This window comes from Ascaphus truei, chromosome 16 (assembly GCF_040206685.1).
Source record: "Ascaphus truei isolate aAscTru1 chromosome 16, aAscTru1.hap1, whole genome shotgun sequence".
Lineage (NCBI taxonomy): Eukaryota > Metazoa > Chordata > Amphibia > Anura > Ascaphidae > Ascaphus > Ascaphus truei.
The window spans coordinates 37103051-37119966 of NC_134498.1; the positions used below are offsets into that span (position 1 = coordinate 37103051).

Sequence of the window (16916 nt, forward strand, 5' to 3'; positions counted from 1 at the left end):
CCTGTTACAAATGCGTTATTTACATCAGTTGCGCACGTATATGATGATTGCAGTAAGGTACATGCATCGATAAGTGGGAAAAGGTAGTGCTTCACTTTAAGTACATTTTCACTTTACATACATGCTCCGGTCCCATTGCGTACGTTAATGCGGGGTATGCCTGTACTTGAAAACGAGGAGGTAACTCTCAATGTATGTCCTGGGCACAGAGTTCTGACAATACATGGTGACATTAAATGAACATGGGTATAAGGTCAATTCACAGACATTTCATGGACAGTTAGTGTTGGAAAATTGGGTGCAGGGGATAAAAGGGCTGGTGAGTTTCAGATTGAAATAGAGCAGCTTTAACATCAGTGAACAGCAGCAATCGGCTCACACCCTTTAGCTGCCCTTCGACTGCACCAAAGGCTGTCTGCCCAACTCCAGTCCTCAAAGGTCACCAACAGGTCAGGTTTTCAGGATACCCCCGCTTCAGCACAGGTGGCTGTCAGTGACAGGGGTGGGGGGACGCGGGCAGTTGCAGAGGTCCAGCGCTCTTCCCCCAGGCATTTAAATTAAATGCCGGGGGATCGTGTGAGGCCTCTGCAACAGTAAAACTTTCCGGGGTTCAGACGCTGTGATGCGCCTCCATGGCAATGCGGCGTCAAGTGACGCCACGGTTCACGTGACCCTGGAGTGTCATTTGACGCAGCTGCCAGGAAGGGGGGGTTGGCCGCGATCTCCGGAACAGGCAGATGGGAGCGCAGCAGGAAAAGTTTGCGTTCCCCTGGTCCAATGCAAAAAGGTTTGGCTTTCATCAACGATTTAGGATTTACTACTAAAAATGTAATGAGTTGCTTTACCCAACTGCTACACTGGAGGGCGCTGTAACGCTCGCCCCTCCAGAGATGAAGGATGACATGTGCAACCTGTCTTTGGAAGGATGGGCTCATTTATAAGATTGGTCACTTTTCTTCTGTGTATCTGTCACAAAAGGCCCCTTAGGGACTATTGTATATTTATCCCTTTGCACCTGGCTTTTATTCTTTGTATACGGATTTAAGCGATATTTTACCATCAGTGTTTGCACTTATTTATAAGAGGCAGCGCTTCCAGATCTAGTCCACACCTGGGGTGCTCTGCAGCACGAATTATGCTCTGTACTTAACCAGAGGCGGGAAGGTGAAGGATAACAGAATTATACAATTACATACTGCGTGCTTGCACATCCGCTGCTAGTGTTTAAGTTTCAATGTGTGTGTGTGTGTATCGGGGACTCTGGATCAATAGATATAGGGGGGAGGGGAAAGGATTTATTTGATCAGGATCAACGTTTCGGTCTTGAGAAAAGTGCTTGAAAGGACCGGAATGTAGATATGTTCAAATAAACACCCTCTTTCTAGATCTATTTATCCTGCACATACCTGATTTTCTACATTTTTATATATAATTTCTCTCCGTGCACCCAGGTAGGCTAGCCCATTGAATACGTGAGTGCCACTATATATATCTCAAATGGAAATATTACTGTATGCTCATTTTGCATGTCTTAGACAGGTCTGCAACCCTGCCTTTCACCATTATCACCCACCATACACAGTGCTTCCACTGCAGCAAGGGATTCTGGGAAATGACATGCAAATGAGCACACAGTGCCACCTGTTGCTTCAAATAATTTTGACATGGATCCCTGTGTGTGTGTGTGTGTGTGTGTGTGTGTCCCCGTCAGGGCTTTGTCTAAATGTACAGCAGTGTAGAAGAGTTCAAATGAAAACACAGCGTTCAAACATTTTCCAATGATGCAACATATTTGACACAATTTGTAGGACGGCTGGAAAAGCCCGTTCTGTACTATAAATCACAGGCTATTAAGTTGTCATCGGTGGGCTGCGAATGTCCGTGATGTAAAGGGAAATACCTGACTGTCTTTGTGAATGAATTGCTCTTCCTCCTCCACTATTCCTCTTAACTTCGTTGATGAGATTCCATTCCCTTAAGATTTCTACTAAATATATGTATATAGCAAATGGAAATATTACTGTGGGCTCATTGGCATGTGTTACATATACATATATCTATACCAGACATACCCCGGTTTAAGGACACTCACTTTAAGTACACTCGCGAGTAAGGACAAATCGCCCAATAGGCAAACGGCAGCTCGCGCATGCGCCTGTCAGCACGTCCTGAACAGCAATACCGCCTCCCTACCTGTACCGAAGCTGTGCGCAAGCGGGGAGACTATAGAGCCTGTTACACATGCGTTATTTACATCAGTTATGCACGTATATGATGATTGCAGTACAGTACATACATCGATAAGTGGAAAAAAGGTAGTGCTTCACTTTAAGTACATTTTCGCTTTACATACATGCTCCGGTCCCATTGCGTACGTTAATGCGAGGTATGCCTGTATACCCTTAAAAAAATTTTTTTTTTTACGCACTTAGTAATTTGGACTGGTGTATTGCTCTGCAGAGCGTTGCCCTATCCTCAGGCAGCAGAGCGGTTAAGTACCGGAGAAAGCCGTGTAGACAATCATTAAACATAATCCTTCCAGCTCGGTTTTGAACAGTAATCATTTTCTCCCACTCGGGTACGAGGTCAGTGGGATATATCCGCTTTGGCACCATCATTTCATATAATCGGATGTGGAGACAGGTTAACATGGCACCCCTGCCCACTCTCCCCCCACCTCCCCCAGCCTCAATGTTCTTGTAGTTTTTAAGTTTATGTAAAAAAAAAATGACAAATATGGTCACGAATAGAAAGTGGCAACGTTCCCATTTCCTAACATTGCAACTTTCTCTTGGCTGCCAATGCGAACCTGACCCAGCTGCCATTTTGTGTCCCCTGGGCAAGGAACCAGAGGTTTGGAGTTGGGAGGGGGGGGGGGGGGAAGCAGATAGCGGATTTCATCACAGGACTATTTTACACTATGGGGCAATTTATGGGGGGGGCGGAGACAGATGTCCTAACTAAATCCATGCCTACAGTATTCACTGCCACCACAGTTCAATAGATAAATAAAAGATTGAAAACATAAATGAAACAACAAAGGTGTATTTGCTCTGAACCATAAATGACATTGATTTTTCAAGCGAGCGTGCTGCCGGTAGAGAGACTCGTTGGCACAAACATTTAAATCTTCGATTTTTTTTTTAATGCAAGATTAATAATTCATTATGGTTACACCTATTTCCGAACCTTCCTCCCGCTGTCACTTCTTCAGCTGTTTTCTTGCACTTCTAGTTTGGATGTATTAGTGCAGGGATGGTTAACTCCAGTCCTCAAGGGCCACCAACAGGTCAGCAGGATATCCCTGCTTCAGCACAGGGGGCTTTGAGCCACCTATGCTGAAGCAGGGATATCCTGAAAACCTGACCTGTTGGCGGCCCATGAGGACTGGAGTTGGCCACACCTGGTCTAGATCAGGGGTGCGCAAACTTTCCCCCTGCGCCCTCCTGCCCTCTCTCTCTCCCCCCCCCTGCTTGTCCCCCTCCTTACCTTGTCACCGGCGTTCTGATGCTGCATTGCCGTGGCGATTAAGCCGCCGGACACAAGGTACGGGACCTTACAGAGGCCTCGCACACTACCCGGCATTTAATTTGAATGCTTTGGGGAAGAGCGGGGTGCCTCTGTAAGCCCCGCACCCCCCACCCAGAAAATCGGGTGCCCCCCAGTTTGTACACCTCTGTGCTAGGTGGTAATATTTGTGTCTGTGACATAGGTTTAGCACAAGTTGAACTTGATAGACGGAAGTCTTTTTTCAACCTCATCTACTATGTAACTATGTAAGATAAAGGGTCCCTCCCGCTGCATTTAGTCTCCATCCTGCAAACGGATAGAAACCATGACTATTGCCTAAAAAGCCACGTAGCTTATAACTACCCGCAAGCTTTATAGCGTAAGGCAGCGGTGCGCAAACTGGGGGGGCGGGAGATTTGTTTGGGGGGCGCAGGCGTTTGCAGAGGTCCCGCGCTCTTCCCACAGGCATTTTAAATTAAATGCCGGGGGAATCGCGTGAGGCCCCTGCAACAACGAAAAAACCGTACCTGGAATCAGACGCGGTGACGTGTCTCCATGGCAACGCCGGTCCAGATGAAGCCGCACGGTCATGTGACGTCACAGGCGTCAAATGACGCAGTGGTAAAAGTAGGAGGGGGGGGTCGCGAGCTCTGGAGCAGGCAGAAAGGGTGGCGCAGCCGTAAAAGTTTGCGCTCCCCTGGCGTAAGGAATAGGAAGCCTTCCTCCCCCTGGGACTGAAACGTTGGGATTTGTTTACGTGATGGATCAATAAATCGTCTTTTTTTTTTTTTTGCATTAACCCCATGTCTAGCTGGTATTTTGGGTGGGGGTGGGGTGGGGTGTGTGTGTGTGTGTGTGTGTGTGTGTGTGTGTGTGTGTGCGCGTGCGCGCTCTATGTGCCAAGAAGCTGGTCTGAAAGCGCCATTATGGATCAGGGCTGAAAAACTCTGACCTTTAATTATGAAAGCAGACGTCCTGTGGCGCATGGATAAGAACGAGGGAAAACAATAGTGTAATACTGTGAAAAAAGAGTTAAAATAACAGTGGCGGGGGAATGCACTTATTAAACTGGCATTGAATATATATGTTTTGGATTCTTCGTTTCCTGCATGTCCTGCTATAAACCTCGTCGCACAGGGATACGACCTTTTTGTTGTGTGAAAAAGATGGAAACTAACATAGCAAAATGCCGTATTTTTATAAAAGTAAGAAGTAGGAGTAGTGTCACTGAAACAGGACTATTTTTTTTTTTTACCCAGGATGAAAGTAGGGGATTTCATTAATCGGGGGTCTCTGAACCCCATTAATTTCAGCTCCGGGGACCTCCTGCTTCCGGAAATACCTCCATAGTAGGTGCCGGTAGCCGCTCTGCCACCAGGGATCGCGCAATGGCTGCTGTTCAGTGCTCCCGCGCCCTACGGACCAATGGGAAGCTGCGACGTCATCAGGTTTGGCTTCCTATTGGCCTGCGTGACGTGAGAGCTTTAGACTAGGTCCCCGGTGCCTGCTGCAGCGCGCTATGGCGTGCGCTGCACGAACAAGAACCGCCCTTCAACGGGGCCGGGCCCGCTAGCTACCTTGGCCGCCGCGTTGCACGACCGACATTTTTCGGAAGACAGTAAAACTGTCTTCAGAAATGGCTACCGAGCGCTGGCCATGCCCCCTCATGCCAATGAGGGTGAACCTGCTGGGTGACATCATGGCTGCGCCCCCGCCTCCTCCCTCCCCCCCCCCCCCTTTCGCAATCTCCTGTGGCTCAGCCACAGACCGGAGATCACAGCTGCACGCGCCACCAGCATGCCAGGCCCGTGTGCAGCCGAGTTCCCCGGTCTGCAGTGAGCTATGGGGGCGGCCATGACGTCACCCGGCAGGTTTGCCCTCATTGGCTGAACTGCTGGGGGCGTGGCCTAGCGCTCTGTCGCTAGGATTGATCGCAATTTTCCTGTGCAGCGCGGCAGCCATCTCCTCGCAGTGGGCCCGGCCCAACTGAGGGGCGGTTCGTGTCCTTGCGGCGCCCGCCACAGCGGGGACCTGGCCTTAAACCTTAAAGCCAAGCTAGCTCAGCCGGAGCGGCTACCGGCACCCCTCACGGAGGTAAGTATCTCCGGAAGCAAGGGGTCCCCGAAGCTGAAAGTAATGGGGTTCAGACCCGGAGACCCCCTGCTTCAATCCCAGGTAAAATAAATAAAAAAGGTGCTTGGAATTCTCCTTTAACGATGTCTGTATTTCCTTAATGCAATGTCATTACAAAACCGCACGAAACCAGGAGTCTGAGCGAGGGGAACACGCTTCCCGGAGCCACTACATGGGCCGGTGGATAATATGGGGGGTAATTGTATTCAGCGGAACGTGGCAGCGTTTCCGTGCCCAATAGACTTGATTCTCTTTGTTGTTGAATGATGTGTCCGGCACTTCCAGTAACACCGTTTAATTTGGTTCTGTTTCCAAAAGGCCGGCTGGAAAGAAAATCATGCAACTTTTATGACCGAGCTGAAGAACCTTCAAGCCTCCGGGCTCACTACACTTGGTCAGGCACTGCGATCATCTTTTGATTTGCTCAATTTGAACAGATTGGTGTCGGGAATTGACAATTATGGACAGGTAAGAATTGTGACTGTGTTGCACTAGGGCAGGGGTGGGCAACTCCGACCCTCCAGGTGCACCAACAGGTCAGGTTTTCAGGATACCCCTGCTTCAAATAAAGAAAGAACGCTCGCTCTACCCAGGATATAGAAGCTTACTAGGAAGCTTGGTAAGCACACAAAACATAGGGGAATTGGGGAAGGGGAAGGAGAGAAATGTCCTTTGGATGGGGGCACTCCTACAAATTCCCAAATGACAACTGGTTAGCTAACAATATGCGCCCCAGCTACGGTATCACTTTGTACAGTTAACCAGTATTCCTAAGGATTAACAATGATGAGACTGGTTAATGATGGGTACAGTTTGGGAGGAAACCAATATCTGGATGCATAGGATATTAGTAAAATCACATATAGACCAAATTAAAATTATTTTAACACATCAAATAATTATAAACCATTAAAAAGTGAAGGTGATGATTGGCTGTAACACGGCTAATATAAACACTAATAACAGTGAATGTACATGAAATCCTCCATCCAAACTTAACTGGCTAAATGCCGATCGTGGTAATGACTAAAACTCAATGCACTGGCAGAAAAGGGAGACCTTGGTATACTTCTCGCTTTTACCTATAGATGCCTAATGCTGATAGGTTAATAAATTATCAGCACCTATATATGGCTAGGTAATACAGAAAGTATATCACAAAACTATTCCTGAGTAACAAACATCTATATGTCTCTTCAAAGAGACTTTCCTTTAGAATGATGATGCATTCCTATACTCTAAACCAGTGTTTCCCAACTCCAGTCCTCAGGAAACCCCAACAGGACAGGTCTTAAGGATGACCCACCTGTGCTGGATCAGGGGTATCTTTAAGACCTGACCTGTTTGGGGTTCCCTGAGGGCTGGAGTTGGGAAACACTGCTCTAAACTCAAATCAATAAAGTGGCAGAACTGGCAAAAGTGTGAAACAGCCAGTCTGTGCCTATTGCAAATACTAAGCAAAAGGCACTAATACAAGCTTAATGTTATCAGAAAGAGATCGTTTGTCTCCATTGATATGCTGTGTCCACTATAAACAATATACACAATGCTGGCCTCTTATTTGTATCTTAAGAGATACTGCTGGATATTTATTTGCTTCCACCTTTTTTTAAGAATGACCAAAGAGTATTCTGTCTTTTGAGGGGTGTGAATCACACTTCCCGTGCTTGTTATTGCACAGACGGATGATTCTGATTGCCCCCAGCAAATGTTCTCCATAGAGTTGTATGTTAGGCTTGTTATATAGTAGGTACTGGGGTGCACGCCCGGCATTGCGCATGCGCGTTTAGTTAGGGTGCAAGCGGTGACACGCACGGTTGGGGGGCGTGACTCTGATGTCACACCGTTAGGGCCACGCTGTGATTGGTTCGCGGCGTGGCAGCTGCGCGAAAATAAAAGGTTATTGTATTTTCCCTGGTCTGCCGCACCACTGCTCACGGCCGTGTGTGTGCGCGTCCCTAATATAGGAACATCTGGCTAACACAGCCAATTATAATTGACGCGCGCGCACTATATTACACGCCTTACATAGTGAGTTTTGTAGGATAATCTTTGACTCTAAAATGGTTTGCATACAATCTCCAGATAGTCGGTCTCCAAGGGCTATGAATCCCAATGACAGTACATAGTATAGTACAGACAATAGATTCTAATTGCCCCCCGGTTAGATCCTCATATAAAGTTTGCTTCCTCTATAGACCGCTGTGAATACGTCTGTCATTGGTAAATAGCATGCGACCAAACTACCTCTGCTGTCTTCGGCTGAGCCACCTGCGCTGAAGCAGGGATATCCTGAAACCGTGACCTGTTGTATACAGTATCGTTAATATTACATATAGCGTATGATGTCCAGTTGAACTTGATGGTTTTTTTTTTCCCATATAGGAAACTCCCAGAAATAAGCCATGTGTTAATGTAATTCTGATGATTTACTGTGACCTCAGTTTTATTTAACGTTAAAAAAATAATAATTTCGTTTTATAATTGAGATTAAAATACCTCTGCTAAATTATTCATCTTTTTCTTTAAGGGGAGAAATCCATTCTTTTTGGAGCCCTCAATTTTAATTACCATCACTGACGGCAACAAGCTTACGGTTTCTTCAGGTGTTCAAGAGGAGGTGAGTATTCTGCAAGGGGTGGCCAACGCCAGCCCTCCAGGGCCACCAACAGGTCAGGTTTTCAGGATATCCCTGCTTCAGCACAGGCGGCAGTCTTTGACTGATCCACCTGTGCTGAAGCAGGGATATCCTGTACCAAATATAGAAGAATTTACAATGCATCTGATCTCAGACGCGCTATTAGAGAGGGTTGGGGTTCCTTACAATACATCTGATCACAGACGCGCTATTACAGAGGGTTGGGGTTCCTTGCAATGCATCTGATCTCGGACGCGCTACTAGAGAGAGCTGGGTTCCTTACAACTCTGAATTACATTTGTAATGTATTATAATGTAACAAGCCTTTTTTGTTTCTATAGCAACCATTTACAAAGTCACATCCCCCTTCCTCTTCTGAAACAGACTCTGGCACACCCCTTTTTGAGCCCTGCCCTCTCTCTAGCAGTGCACCAATTTGGTGAACCCCCGAGCCGAATCTTTGCCGATCGATGGGCAACTTAGCTAATTACTTCTCATTGTGTGTGTATTGTATTGATGCACATATTAAAGGGGGGAAAAATACAATGTAAAAAACAAAACCGTTAGCTTGGATTTACTGCTTTCAGAGTCTTGGCAAATCTTTGCCGTTCTAGTCCGTCAAAAGCACTTCCGAAGACTATTCCTGTATTGTGGTTTTTCCCACAACTTGGATCTCCTGTTCTTTCTGTCCAGCTTCACCTCCCTCTGAATTCCCCCCTGCCTGGAAGTGAACTGACCAAAGAGCCATTCCGTTGGGATCAGAGACTGTTTGCTCTCGCGCTTCGCCTGGCCGGAGCTTCGTCGGTGGAGCCTGAGCAACTGGGGAGCGTTCCATCGGACGAGTCGCCCATCACCCAGATGTGTGAGGTCACAGGAGGTACCGGAAGCATCACCAATATGGCCAACATCCAAATGGATGCCACCTTAGTGCTAAAAAGCAATGCTGAAGATGTTTTTTTTTCTTCTTTATAAGCATGTATATTTGTAAACTTTCTGTCTGAGAGGTACATGCATGCTCATATAAATTACAAATGATGTGTAATAAAGATGTTATGTGGTCACTTGTACCGTAATATCAGCTAATGCAGAGAGCGAATATACTGGGCTACGCACGGCCGGTGGGACATAATGCGGTGCTGAGTGACCCAAAGTGGTCATTCCAACCTCTATGGGCCACGTTATCCCCTTTTACCAGAGTTAAAATGCTATATTGTTCCCAAAGTCATATCTACCATAAATATTATCTAACATTAGTATGCTAAGGCAGGGGCACGCCCCCCAGGGGAGTACGCAAGATTTTATGGGGGGGGGGGGTGGGCGGTTACAGAGGCCTTGCTCTCTTCCCCAAGGCATTTAAATGAAATGCCGGGGAGCGCGTGCGAGGACTCTGTAACTTTCCTTCCCTGGTCTCCGGCGGCTTCCAGCGACGTGACGCAGTGTCCAATGGCACCGGGCTCTCTCTCTCTCTCTCATTCTCTGTGTTTCTCTCTTTCTGTGCTTCTCTCTTTCTGTGCTTCTCTCTTTCTGTGTTTCTCTCTTTCTGTGTTTCTCTCTCTGTGTTTCTCTCTTTCTCTGTGTTTCTCTCTTTCTCTGTGTTTCTCTCTCTCTCTGTGTTTCTCTCTCTCTCTGTGTTTCTCTCTCTCTCTGTGTTTCTCTCTCTCTCTGTGTTTCTCTCTTTCTCTGTGTTTCTCTCTTTCTCTGTGTTTCTCTCTCTCTCTGTGTTTCTCTCTCTCTCTGTGTTTCTCTCTCTCTGTGTTTCTCTCTTTCTCTGTGTTTCTCTCTTTCTCTGTGTTTCTCTCTTTCTCTGTGTTTCTCTCTTTCTCTGTGTTTCTGTGTTTCTCTCTTTCTCTGTGTTTCTCTGTGTTTCTCTCTCTCTCTCTCTCTCTCTCTGTGTTCTCTCTCTTCTCTTTCTCTCTCTTCTCTCTCTTCTCTCTCTTTCTCTCTCTCTGTGTTTCTCTGTTTCTGTCTCTCTCTCTCTCTTTCTCTCTCTCTCTCTCTCTCTCTCTCTCTCTCTCTCTCTCTCTCTCTCTCTCTCTCTCTCTCTCTCTCTCTCTCTCTCTCTCTCTCTCTCTCTCTCTCTCTCTCTTTCTCTTTCTCTTTCTCTCTGTTGCCTCCCCACCCATGTTTTGATTGTTCCTTAATGTCTTGAATCCTGAAATCACCGCACATTGCCCTACACACCAACAACAATGGTTAACACACAATGAGACATGTGAGTGGGATGTATGCAATATTAATATTGGATTGACCAGAAAATAAAGAATTTGGAGGGGGAAAAAAAATATATATTTTTATATTTGTAACCAGGCTGGAATGATACCATGCAGAACATAGGCTGCAGATTACCCATCACTGGCCAAGAATTAGACTCTGTAGCATGAATATAAGCAATGCAGTAAAACAGGAGGGGGATAGGGCCTGCAAATCCACTCTCATACCTGTAAGATTCAGGCAGGCAACCCCTTTCTTGGTGATAGGTCAGGAACCCGGATCCTTTCCTCTGATCGGTGCTTGGATGGCTAGTAACGCACCGAAGGCTGACAATGTCAATGTTCTTGTTTGTTCTACCATTGAGCCTTCTTTTGGGCTGTTATAATAATGTTCTAGCTTTTATCAAAGATAGATAGTCCAACCTCGCCCCCCCCACTCCCCCCATGTGTTGTCTTGCATTATCAGGGTATTCATTTTTTTAACTCTTCCTCTCTGCTGTTTCCTAGGTCGTTCTTACTGTGTCCGGACACAGAGAATGTTAAACCAATGCTTAGAGTCTCTGGCTCAGAAAGTTCAGAGCGGAGTTGTGATTAACTTTGAAAAAACAGGCCCCGACCCGGCTCCGAACGGAGAAGGTAATTATCACCCATACTGTTTGTTTTCCTGCCTTTTTCACCCGATCATCCCTATAGTTTAGAAATTAAAGATGCATGCACCAAATATCAAAGTGTTATAGGGGATTACTAGGCGTTTGTGTTGCTGCTCTACAAGCCAAGAAACGGACACGAGAATTGTTTGCCATGTATTTTATTTATGAAGTAGGAGATGGGCGTTTGATCTAAAATTGTTCCGCAATTTGCATCTCTACTTGGCTAAAATGAATTATATACAGCTCTAAAAAGGATCTGTTAAAGTCTGGATGGATTTTTATTTCCGCTGTGCTTTGTATGATATGTATGAAGGTATGCTGGATATATATATAGATATAGATATATAAACCAGAAAATAGCCGTGTTTGTCCAGTTGCGATAGTGCAGAATAAATGAGTTCTTCAGTATTAGGTGATACCTTTTTTATTGGACTAACAATTTATGTCATAGGACAAGCTTTCAAGAGTATATCAGTATTGCCGACCTGAAGAAGAGAGGATAACTCCCGAAAGCTTGTCCTATGACATAAATTGTTAGTCCAATAAAAAAGGTATCACCGAATACTGAAGAACTCATTTATTCTGCACTATAGATATTTATATATATATTTATATATATATCTCTTCATTGGCTAGTTTGTAACCTGTCGGCTATGTTATGGACGTGGATTGGGCCATATTGAGGAGCCGTGGTAGATTTGGTGACTCTGGAAGGCTCCTTTAGCTTTCTGCTGGTTCTTCCAGGCTCGGCTGGAGATGGGGGGTACAATGGAACAATGAGCCCTTTCCTTCAGATATGAACTAATTTCTGATGATTTTTAAGTCTTTGGTGTCTAATAATGTAATGATCTTAAGACTGTTGATATTCTATAAAGGTTCAGAAGCTGCATCTGTGATGTTTTAACCGAAAGCATGTTACGCAGGTTAAAATAACTTGGCTTGTGTGTATATTTGACTGCATTTTAGTACAGAGTTTTCCTGGTGAGTAAGTAGCGTGTTTGAAATTAATAAATACATTTCTAGTTGTGGGTGTAGCACTGAACGGGTACATTGCAGCACACGGCCGGGGCGATTGTTGTATCATTTTTGAGCACCCAACATATGGTTATGAAAATCTGATGACGTTGATCCTACATGAGGCCTGCCAGATTTGCAGTTTTGCAAGAGGACTGAACTTGCCTAACTTGCATGCCAGCTTCAAGCTGAGCAACCTTGTAAAACTGCTGCGTGGATATATCATTTATTCTTACTACGCAGCAACCGGTATTACTGAATCATAATAAATAATTACTGTACTCTTATCTGGAACCTCTCTGCATGTTCAGTTTCTCTGTTCCGAGGCAGCCATAACTGCTCAGTGTAAGTTGCAACAATGTAGCCCTCCCATTGCCTTCTAGCCAGTTGCCTTGGCAATGCCCCTCTTTTCCCAGTAACATGGTTTGCCCATACTCCCCTGCCATTGTTTTAGTACAACGGTGTGCAAACTGGGGGGCGCGAGATTGTCTGTCTGCGGGGGAGCGCGGGGTTTCCAGAGGCCCCGCACGCTTCCCGATGGCACTTAAATTAAGTGCCGGGGAAGAGGTGAAGGCCTCTGTAAACTGCACTTACCTTGCTTCTGGAAACGCGTCGCCATGGCAACACGGTGTCAAATGACGCAGCGAGGTCATGTGATGTCACGTTGCCATGGCAACGTGACATCATTGCGCCGGGGACAAGGTAAGAGGGGGGGCGGGTGGCGTGGAGAGGGGACCAGGGGGGCCGCAGGGAAAAAAGATTGCGCTCCCCTGTTTTAGTATTTGGTAAACTCCTGTCTGTACAGGAACATGTTCTTTCCCGTGGATCTTGCAGTCTGTGAGTACATGCCTTTTATCTGCCTCTCCCCGAAACAAGGCATTCATAATTTACCTTCCCCTCACAAGTGCCACCTCCCCCCCCCCCAAGTTATTTTTATGTTCCTGTACACTTTTGCAATAAAGCTGCAGAAAATAGAAAGACATTGTGTGTTTTAAACCTGCCTGACCCTACCTCTTTACTACAGGGAGCTGGAGGGCCAGAACAGCAATCGTATTTTTAAGAACACACTTTTTGGATAAGTTCAGAGTAAAAGCAAAGTAACACGGTCTTGTACTGTAATTGACACTGGTCTTTCTCTGAAATGATTATTTTTTTGTGTGCTTTTTTAAAATCTCTTTTAGATGGACTCATAGATTCACTCAGGCCCATTAATTCTTTAGCTCCGCCAGCCTGGCATAGCTGTCATAAGCTTATCTACGTGAGGCCTAATCCGAAAACTGGGGTTCCCGTTGGACATTGGCCAATTCCCGAGTCCTTCTGGCCCGATCAGAATTCGCCCACACTGGTAAGTTTATTTTCAAAGTCAAACTAATTGGACTTGGAGCTCTTCGCCTTGGCAGCGGCCTGCAACGAGTGGGGAGGGGAGATCCTTCCAGTTTCCGAGGGGTGCTCAGAACAAGCGAACGCTGGTATCCGCTGCAGTATAGAGTGGTAACCAGTTACGAGGGACTAGATCAAATGGGATCTCGTTGTACCGCAAGGCCTCGCACATCATCTCTTGTTTGTTAATGCCCGCCTGTTTCTGTCATTTTAAGCAGTGGTACAACGATCTTAATTTAGTCACCGCTACAATCCATCAAGAGTATGATATTGGCTGTTTGATCTATTCTATATACTGAAACGGCACAAGCGAGGTGTTTACTTTGTGGCTACCGAGCAGTGCCTCTGACACCGACTCTGTAGCCGCAGTTGTCACGTGTGGCGTAACGTTGTTTTTCTCCCGCAGCCCCCTCGCATGTCTCATCCCGTGGTGAGATTCTCGTGTGCGGACTGCGAGCCTATGGTCATTGACAAGCTACCTTTTGACAAATACGAGCTTGAGCCGTCTCCTTTAACTCAGTACATCTTGGAACGGAAGTCTCCTCATATCTGCTGGCAGGTAGGCGCCAACCACACCAATTGACCAGTTTCTCTCGGTTACCGTGGCTAGTGTTCGAAGGGGAGATCGGGCTGATGAGCAAACAGTCTGATCCAGACGGACCCCAATGTTTCTGGCATCCAGGGTCTTGGTGCGTCACGTGACCGCGTCATGTGATCGCTCCAGGAACGATCTCCTGACGTGGAAGTGCTGACACTATAACGGTTAATCCCTGGGGTTCTCAAGTCCAGTCCTCAAGGGTCACCACCAGGTCAGGTATTGAGGATATCCCTGCTTGAGCACAGGTGGCGGGACTAAATACCAAGACGTTTGGCCAAACGCCCGCTTCACAACCTCTTTGTCCCTGTCTGGTTACATTTCAATAAAGGGATCTCCAAGCATTTTTTCAAAACAGAAAACAGCTGGGGCATATGTTACATGTGATGAGAAAGGTGAAATAACCACAATTGTTGCATAGAAATAAAGAGGGAGAAGTCCTCCTTTTGGGTCGGCCTCAAAATCTACCTAAAACATCACTGGGGGGAAAAGGAGAATGAGCGCAAAGGAACCACCAACGGTGAATGTAATTAAAATGACGTGATTAAGGTCCCTAGAAAAGGACAAAAGTGATCAAAAATGGATAATTATTCAAAAAAAGCTTGTGCAAGATGCAAGGATGCTTCCCAACATCCACAGGGTAAGGTAACCGCAAATAACGCAAACTTTAGCGCAAGGTACAAGTAAAATAAACACTGAAGAAAACACATAGTTCAATAATGCTAGAAAAATATAAAAGTGTTGGTAAAGTCTGTAGATGTTCAGCGCTCGTGATGTGAGATCAAAACGAGTGGTTTTATCACAAGGTGATATCTCCAAGTGCATCTCGGAGGTGGCTGTGGTACGTTTCAGAGGTCCGTGGAATGAGAAGGCCAGGACGTAGTGCAAATGCAGCTTTCTGTAAGATAGAACATAGAGCCATGCAAGACCAAACTCGCAGGCTCCCAGACAAATTAGAGGGGTCAAATTGCTTTTATTTGTCTGGGAGCACTATGGTTTTTCTTCTGTGTTTATTTTCACATGTACCTGGAGATAAAGTTTGCATGTCGTATTTGCTGTTATCTAAAACATCGCTACCCACTGCACTCTTTCCAGAAGATAACTCCTCCTTTCCAGAAAAATAATAATAATCATTACTTCAGAATAAAATTCCAGAAATCGAACAGATCTGCTGAAAATGCAATTATTTGCAGGCTGTTCTACCCTTGTCATTGCCATAAAGGTGGTGATACACACCTACATTGTTAATGCCGCCTTTAGAGACCATGCTGGTTTCAAACTCACATAGAATTGCAACGTATAATTCTTTGTTGTGTTGGTCCAATTATAATCTATCACAACCTGCCAAGTTATTTAAAATGTGCCTCTGTAAACGTGTCATTCTTGCCCCTTTCTGACAATAAACGTTGGCAGACCTGGCAGTTCACACTAGATAAGTATACTACAGTAGTGGGGTTGAAATAAAAAACCTAACACCCAATAATTAAACATCAAACAGATGTGTAGAGGCCAGTCTCGTAATTACACGTAAACACGCGGTCTCCCATATCAGAACGACAACCCCGTTATTACCAACTCCACTTTATATGCGCGGGGAAAGCTTTGTTTGCATGAAGAAGATGACTGCCTTTTGGTTCACTGGTGTTCACATTTTAGAAATCGAATAATTCGGTACTCCAAGAAAAGCCGTTACAGGCTTTGCTGACCCAAAATGAAACATTAAGGAGAAGGGCCACAAGCGGCTTATATACATTTTAAAGCAGCGATACAGGTTCACTTTAAAAAAAAAATATATATATATTTGTTTTATTACAGGATTGAAGCAGGGGGTCTCCGGAGCTGAACTGTGTTCGTTTCAGCTCCGGGGACCCCCTGATTCCAGAGATGCTTACCTCTGTAGCGGTGCTCGTATCCCTGCAGGCAGAGAAACTGTGTTCCTTAATCCAGCGGTGCGCAAACTGGGGGCGCAAAATTTGTCTGGGGGGGGGGTGGCGGTTGCAGAGGCCCCACACTCTTCCCCAAGGCATTGAAATGAAATGCCGGGGGATCGCGTGAGGCCTCTGCAACTTCCCTTACCTTGTCTTCGGCGATGCGTCAAATGACGCTGTGGGGTCACGTGACGTCGCCATGGCAAAGTGATGTCACATGACCCCACAGTCATTTTGATGCTGAAGTAAGGAGTGGGGTGCGTGAAGGGGGGGGGGGGGACAGCAGACTGGTTTCGGAGACTGAAATGTTTGCGCACCCCTGCCTTAAATCTAATGATGGTTTAAATGTCCCGCATGCCAATAGGAAGCCATGACATCATCCATTCCTATAGGCCCACGTTTGTACTCTCCTTAAAACACTATATATATATGACAAGCAAAAAAAAAGGAAAAAAGCAGCGCCTCTATTAAGCCAAATCAGTAAAGTGCATAAACTAAATAAAATATTATAAAATTAATGGTAAATAAACAATATAAACTATATGGTGAAAAAATATTAAGTAGCACAAATCAATAAAACTGTAAACCATAAACATATAAGATGAATGTATAAATACACAACATATATATCTAAAACAAAAGAAAAGAGAGTATAAAAACCAGTCCTCAAAAATAAGTCCAATATTGATGTGGGTTCCGGTATGGAGGGTCTCCGGCAGCTCTCAGTGTGGACAAACCACGTCCACAGCTCTCAGTGTGGACAAACCACGTCCACAGTGAATCTAGGGGAAAAAAAGGAAGAGAGAGCGCACGCCCATAGCGTAAAATTGTATTTTAATGAGGGGAGGGGGAAAGGGG

The 16916-nt window shown here is 45.6% G+C and overlaps 1 protein-coding gene across 2 annotated transcripts in view; it reads left to right on the top strand.

Annotated features, from left to right (window-relative positions):
• Positions 1 to 16916, top strand: part of LOC142467470 (integrator complex subunit 6-like) — a 40159-nt gene that overhangs the window by 9304 nt on the left and 13939 nt on the right. For both annotated transcript variants that reach the window (XR_012788399.1, XM_075573198.1), the window contains exons 3-8: positions 5962 to 6111; positions 8174 to 8263; positions 8975 to 9158; positions 10999 to 11127; positions 13337 to 13500; positions 13942 to 14094. Coding sequence is in view for 1 of the 2 variants with exons in the window: in XM_075573198.1 (XP_075429313.1) it covers positions 5962 to 6111; positions 8174 to 8263; positions 8975 to 9158; positions 10999 to 11127; positions 13337 to 13500; positions 13942 to 14094 (870 nt within the window). In the remaining variant the exon portion in view is untranslated. The remainder of the gene's footprint in view (positions 1 to 5961; positions 6112 to 8173; positions 8264 to 8974; positions 9159 to 10998; positions 11128 to 13336; positions 13501 to 13941; positions 14095 to 16916) is intronic.